The 7510-nt window shown below is 38.7% G+C and overlaps 1 protein-coding gene across 1 annotated transcript; it reads left to right on the forward strand.

Moving 5' to 3' along the window:
* Positions 1 to 342: 342 nt before the first annotated feature.
* Positions 343 to 7446, forward strand: rpl5b (ribosomal protein L5b). Its single transcript, XM_079431852.1, has 8 exons — positions 343 to 607; positions 1059 to 1128; positions 1215 to 1330; positions 1509 to 1643; positions 5277 to 5479; positions 5763 to 5940; positions 6671 to 6759; positions 7284 to 7446. The coding sequence occupies exons 1-8, from the start codon at positions 605 to 607 to the stop codon at positions 7378 to 7380; spliced, it is 891 nt and encodes a 296-aa protein (XP_079287978.1). The 5' UTR covers positions 343 to 604; the 3' UTR covers positions 7381 to 7446.
* Positions 7447 to 7510: the final 64 nt, after the last annotated feature.

Here is a 7510-nt window from a genome sequence, read left to right on the forward strand (position 1 = left end):
ACAAACAAATTTTCAAATAAATTGGCACAGAATCAGAAAAAAAAATTAAATAAAAACAACAACCCGAATTAACAATAATTCAAACTTTACAAACTAAGCATCAAGACAAATAAAATAAACAAACAAATAATATATTAGGCTACAAAATGGCATTGAATATAAACATGTTCCATCCCAACAACAGATCTTTAAAAAGAAGAAAATGTTTATTTGTATGTTTATTTGACTCTTTCTTTATTATGACATTTAAAAAGAAGCCTAGTAAATATAGGCTACAGTACAGTAACTTACAGTATAGATAGCAGGCAATAAATTAGACAACTAAACATAACGCCAGTCTTTCTTGGAACAAAGAGAAATGAGTTGTACAGATGTCTTTTTTTGATTATCATGCACATAGAAATATATTTTCGCTCATATTTGCCGTTATACATCCAAAAGAGCAGGTGTCGCTGTGCTTTCCTCCACACAGTGTTGTTTTGCCCCGTTGTCGACGGTATTTACCACGCATGCGCATATCATTCTTTCTTTTTCCCGTGCAACGGAGTCAAAACTCCCTAGTTTGACTCCAGGCTCCGGCTTAGGAGACTGAAAAGTCTACAAAATGGTCAGTACAGCGCCGCAATACTTCTATTTTTATGTTCCCTAAAGATTCATTATCTGTCTGGTGCCTTTACGTTATAAAATGATGGCAGATAATAAAAGGATGATTTAAGATTTTCTTCGATAGACATTGTTCAAACGTGGCCTTATGGCTGATTTCAAGCCCTTCCCACGTGAGTTTCAGACACATGCACCCTGTGGTGAATTTGCAACATTACTGATGGTTCTCGGAACATGACACGCTCTCAAAAAAGCACAATATGGTATTAAACACCTGATCGAGCTTTTACGTGATGGTTAATGCTAGCATGCTACGCCTTCAACACTTAATGGAGGCCTTTCAGCCCTTTAGAGATATAACAAGTCCGTTTTCATTGTAGCAAAAATGTGCATTTGATTTGCTTCTGCAGGATGAATCTCTGAAGTGAGTGACTTTTTAAAATGTTGTCTTTTAGGGTTTCGTTAAAGTAGTGAAGAACAAGGCCTACTTCAAGAGGTACCAGGTGAAGTTCAGGAGAAGGAGAGGTGAATCCAGAAATTTAAACATTAACCATTATCTAAAGTCACACAGACAGGCTTGGTTTTCATTGTTTTATCTTTTTGCTTTCTAGAGGGAAAAACTGATTACTTTGCCCGAAAGCGCCTGGTAATCCAAGACAAGAATAAATACAACACACCCAAGTACAGGATGATTGTCCGCTTCTCCAACAGGGACATCATCTGCCAGGTGAGTGCAAAGCTATTCATTTGTCTCATGACCAGTTATAGAGTGCTCATGCAGCAGGACGTCCTAAAATATGACATGCATGTTCTCATTATTGTGCCTCATAACAGGTGACTGGTGCTTGTCTTTGTGAGTTGAATGTTGACAGTCAAAGGTGATTTAAGGTGTTTTTGATTTTCAGATTGCATACGCCAAAATCGAGGGTGACATGATCGTGTGTGCGGCCTACTCCCACGAGCTGCCCAAGTACGGCATCAGTGTGGGTTTGACAAATTATGCTGCAGCCTACTGCACTGGGCTGCTGCTGGCCCGCAGGGTGAGTCTCACTTCCTCCCCTTATTATTTTTAGTTTCCCCCCTGAAATGAGTTAAAGAAACTTTACCTTGCAGTTTTAGTGCTTCAAGAACTTGAAGAGTGGTTGCATTAAAGAAGTTAACCCCTATTCTCTAGACATTTGTAATGTTGACAGAAATATGACTTTATTGTGATGCATTTCACATGCGGGAGATTGAATTAGTAAAATTGCATTAATCATAACTGAAACAGCAAAAGTCCTGTGTGCATCTTCTGCACAAAGTAATGTCGTACCAGAGCTCACATTCTCAAACTTTTTAATGGAATTAAATATTCATACTTTAAGAGGTTTGTCACCAGATTAAAGTCAGTCCAGATTTAGTAATGACTTTCTTTAAATCTACTATATCTTAATCTGATTTTATCCATGAAAAGGCAAGACATAAAGAAACAATTTAGAAATGAAACATATTGCTTTCCGCATTGTTTTTGCAGCCTAAATGCGAGCTGCCAATTCTTGTGTAGCAATAAATTGTTGAATTTAAAGAAATGATTCACCCAAAAATGAAAATTCTGTCATTATTCCCCCTTCTGTCATTCCAAACCTGTTAGACATTGATTTGTCTTCAGAACACAAATTAAGAGATTTTTGATTAAATCTGAGAGATTTCTGACCCTGCATAGACAGCAATGCAACTGAAATGTTCCTAGGCCCAGAAACGTAGTAAGGTCATCAGAAAAATAGTCCATATGACAGTTATTCAGCCGTAATTTTACAAAGCAGAGTTCTTTTTGTGTGCAAAGAAAGCAAATTACTTTATTCAACAACTCTTCTCCTCTGCCATTCATGAGAGTACCACGACGCATAAAATACACGTGCGTTCTTCTGCTTGTAAACAAGGCACGGCACATGTCTATTCTATGTCAGCAGCACCGCATGCATGCGTTGTGGTGCTCTCATGTTTCCCAGATGAACGAAGGTCTTGGGGTTTGGAACCACATTAGGGTGAGCAATTATTGACAAGTTTCATTTTTGGGTGAACTGTCCCTTTAATACCACAATCACAATTGGTGTGTCGCAATTTGCATACTATCCATCCTAAATGGTATTCAGAATTAGAATGAGTGTCCCAAATCATAGTATGCTGAAAAACATAGATACCCAAACAGTCGAATATTTCTGGAGGAAATTCGAAGTGCATGTCCATGCACACTCTAATAGCTAAGATGTGCTTTGAAAAAGGATTCGGTTCAGAAATATTTTATTCTTAATATGAATAAAATGTTAAATCGAGGTTAAGTAGAAAGGTTTTGATAAAGGGGTTTGAGTGATCAGAATATCGTGAAAATGTTAATTTTTTCTTGTAACATTTCAAAAAGTGAAACTTTCATATATTTTAGATTCATTACATGTAAAGTAAAACATTTCAAACTTTTTTTTTTTTTTAATTGATTATTAAAGCTTACAGCTCATGAAAGTCAAAAATCAGAATCTCAAAATATTAGACTGTTTACATTTGAGTTTCAATTAATGACCATCCCTACAGTATAAATTCCAGGTATCTCTTGTTCTTTGAAACCACAATAATGGGGAAGACTACTGACTTGGAAATGATTCAGAAGACGAACATTGACGCCCTCCACAAAGAGGGTAAGTCACAGAGGGTCATTACTGAAAGGTGTGGCTGTTTACAGAGTGCTGTATCAAAGCATGTTAAATGCAAAGTTGACTGGAAGGAAGAATTTGGGTAGGAAAAGGTGCACAAGCAACAGGGATGACCACAAGCTTGAGAATACTGTCAAGCAAAGCTGATTCAAACACTTGTGAGAGCTTCACAAGGAGTGGACTGAAGCTGGATTCAGTGCATCAAGAGTCACCACGCTCAGACATCTTCAGGAAAATGGCTACCAAGCAACTTCTGAACCAGAGATGATGTCAGAAGCGTCTTACCTGGGCTGTGGAGAAAAATAACTGGACTGTTGCTCAGTGGTCCAAAGTCCTCTTTTCAGATGAAAGTAAATTTTGCATTTCATTTGGAAATCAAGGTCCCAGAGTCTGGAGGAAGAGTGGAGAGGCACAGAATCCATGTTGCTTGAAGTCCAGTGTGAAGTTTCCACAGTCAGTGATGATTTGGGCTGCCATGTCATCTGCTGGTGTTGGTCCACTGTGTTTTCTGAAGTCCACAGTCAACGCAGACATCTACCAGGAAATTTTAGAGCACTTCATGCTTCCTTCTGCTGACAAGCTTTATGGAGATGCTGATTTCATTTTCCAGCAGGACTTGGCACCTGCCCACACTGCCAAAGGTACCAAAAGCTGGTTCAATGACCATGGTGTTACTGTGCTTGATTGGCCAGCAAACTCGCCTGACCTGAACCCCATAGAGAATCTATGGGGTATTGTCAAGAGGAAGATGAGAGACACCAGACCCAACAATGCAGATGACCTGAAGGCCGCTATCAAAGCAACCTGGGCTTCCATTACACCTGAGCAGTGCCACAGGCTGATTGCCTCCATGCCACGCCACATTGATGCAGTAATTCATGTAAAAGGAGGCCCAACCAAGTATTGAGTGCATAGAAATGAACATACTTTTCAGAAGCCTGACACTTCTGTTTAAAATATCCTTTTTTAATTTATCTTATGTAATATTCTAATTTTCTGAGACACTGAATTTTGGGTTTTCATTATCTGTAAGCCATAATCATCAATTTCAAGAAATAAAGGCTTGAAATATTTCACTCTTGTGTAATGAGTCTATATAATATATGGGTTTCACTTTCTGAAATGAGAGAGACAAAATATTGACCTTTTTTCTCGATATTCCAAATTTTTTTAGATGTACCTGTAATCTAACCTGCAGAAAAAAGTTAATCTGCAACAATATTGTAAACATAAAGATACGTTCGGCCCTTGTGAGGCGAGGTCATTGCAAGAAAGACCGACAATTGGTAGATTAACATTCTAGTCACTCTAATACAGTAGGAAGATTTGTTGGATAGCGTAAACTGAGCTGTGGAGTGTGTTTAACTGTTTATGAGGACATTTTGATAAGATGATTGACAGGCATGGAGATATGTGAATTGAGATGCAGCAAATGTATATAACTGGTATTTAATTATAAATGAATGCCTACCTATAGTATAAGAGTAATCCAGATGTTTTCATAAAAATTCCCATTAAGGCATGTTACTTGATGTGAGAATCTGCGTAAATGGTACATTTAGCCTTTTACAACTGGAATGGTCTTCCGGTGACCGCTTGTGATATGCATTTCTTCAAGGGACTGACTGCCTAACTATGTATCTCACTTGCCACATCAGCGTATTACAAATATGGAATTTCAACCGAGATGCTCTTAAGTGTGGTACAACCTGAACTTTAGACGTGTGATCTTTCTCACTGCATGCTGTCATAGATTTTTTTTTTTTTTTGAGGCAAAGTTTAAAACCTTTGCACTGGCACTATGATTGTGTGTTAGATGAGTAGATAGTCGTTTGCTGTTGTGCAGAACTGTTCGGAACACATTAGCTTTGATATACAAATAGAACAGTTTGTATCCTTAACAGTTCTGAAAGGCTTGAATTAATCCAGGATAATTGATACGAAGACAAACGACTGGTTATAACTGGTCCACTGTGTGCTCTCTTCCAGCTGCTCAACAAATTTGGCCTTGACAAAGTATACGAGGGCCAGGTGGAGATCACTGGGGATGAGTTTAATGTGGAGAGCATCGATGGGCAGCCAGGAGCTTTCACCTGCTACCTGGATGCAGGCCTGGCTAGAACCACCACTGGCAACAAGGTGTTCGGTGCCCTGAAGGGAGCGGTGGATGGAGGTCTCTCCATTCCTCACAGGTAGGTCTTCCCTCTTACTGCTTATTTCTGAATATGCTCAAAATATTGGGTGAGAGCAATTTATTCTGGGTTTTCCCATTTCATATTCTGTCTTCTTGATGATGGCACCGTTTGAAACGGCGTAGCTTGTAGTTGCTCAATTGATGTGATTTTTCAAGACGCAACTGATTTTGAGACTTCTTTACATTGGAAGCACCAAAATGTGCATGAGCTCTCTTCATTAATGCAGAGTGTAATTTGAATCTAGTGTATCCAGCATATGAGTTTTTAATCTTTGTCTTAGCACCAAGCGTTTCCCTGGCTATGACACTGAGAGCAAGGAGTTCAATGCAGAGGTTCACCGCAAGCACATCCTGGGCCTGAACGTCTCGGAATACATGAGATACTTGATGGAGGAGGATGAAGACGCCTACAAGAAACAGTTCTCTCGCTTCATCAAGAACGGCGTTACCCCTGATTCCGTATGTGCTGGGCTTTTCTTTTTTTCACAATTTTAAAATGTGAATCCAGCTTTAATAGATGTTTGATACTTCAATTTTTTAAATCTGTTGGATCTTAGACTTAAAGAGATACTCAACCTAAAAATTCTGAATGAAAATTCTCCTATTTACTCACTCTCATGCCTTCCTAGATGTGTATGGCTTTCTTCTGTGGAACACAAAGATTTTTAGAAAAATAAACCATGTCCATGTAATGCAAATAGATGGAACCCTCACTGTGGAATCTTCAAAAATCAAACGAACAAGACCGTAATGACAGTATTACCGTCGGTATGAAGTGAAATTAGGAAAATACTAATACTTTAAGCTTGTTTGAATTTTGAACCATCTCTTTGGGCCAACAAGTGGCATAAACGCATTCTAAAACTAATGTAAGAAGTGATGCAGGATGACATTTCTCATGCATGTTTCACAATGTGCTTACAATATTCCTCAACAACGTGCTGATGTTTACATCAAGCATGAACTCTCAAATGACAGTTGACTCAAATCAATGGCTTATAGTTTAAAGTACTAGTATTTTTCTCTCACAGACCATGCTTTTTGGGTGGAGTATCTCTAAGTATTGCAAAGATTGAGTTTCCATTTCAAAACACTTGGCAGTTAAATATTTCAATAACATTGGCTATTACAATAAAACTGGCTGCTATATAACAGTTACAACTAGTAATGATATTAATCTCTTCCTCAGATGGAAGAAATGTACAAAAAGGCACACGCAGCCATCCGGGAGAACCCAGTGCATGAAAATAAGCCCAAGCGGGAAGTCAAGAAGAAGAGGTATCCATCTGTCCTTTGGTTTCTTCATGTCTTGTGCTCTCTGGTGATGTTTGTGATTGTATTACAGACTCGGAGGCATGTTGTTTTTGCTCGTTTAAGTTTTGTCATTTCAACCATTTAGAACTGACATTTGATGTCCACAATTATTCTGCTGCTTGATGATGATACCTTTCAGACTGAGCAAATTGTAGTTGGTCCTTCATTTGCACAGTTGATGCAAACTTCAAGACGGGTCTGAGAGCAGCTCTGGTTAATTGTTGGGCATTTAGTGTCAGAAGAGTTTCGTTTTAAGCTGTCTATTGTGGAGTTTTTCATACATCTATGTCAGCTAGACTACAGAAAGCATTAATGGTTTATGCTTGGGACTAAATAAATCTAACTTGACTAATGCTTGTTTGGTCTGGGGAAACATTGGTAGTCTCACCTACTAAATGATTGTTTCATTTAAAATGTAGTGCTATAGTTAAAAGTCCTGGGAGAAATTGCTTTCTACTTGTTTGCTGAAATTGAGTGGTTCTTTCTAGATGGAACCGTGCCAAGCTCACACTGGCTCAGAGGAAAGACCGTGTTGCCCAGAAGAAGGCCAGCTTCCTTCGGGCTCAAGCTGCAGAGGAGGACTAGAGCTCGATCTTGCTTCTCTCCTCATTTGTGCAGAATTCGTTTGTTCTAATAAATATATAAAAAAAAGACTCCTGTATCTGTCTGATTGCTTGTCACATTGAGTTGGAGGCTGTGCATGATTTGCAAATGT

This window comes from Barbus barbus (assembly GCF_936440315.1).
Source record: "Barbus barbus genome assembly, chromosome: 13".
In the NCBI taxonomy this organism is placed as follows: domain Eukaryota; kingdom Metazoa; phylum Chordata; class Actinopteri; order Cypriniformes; family Cyprinidae; genus Barbus; species Barbus barbus.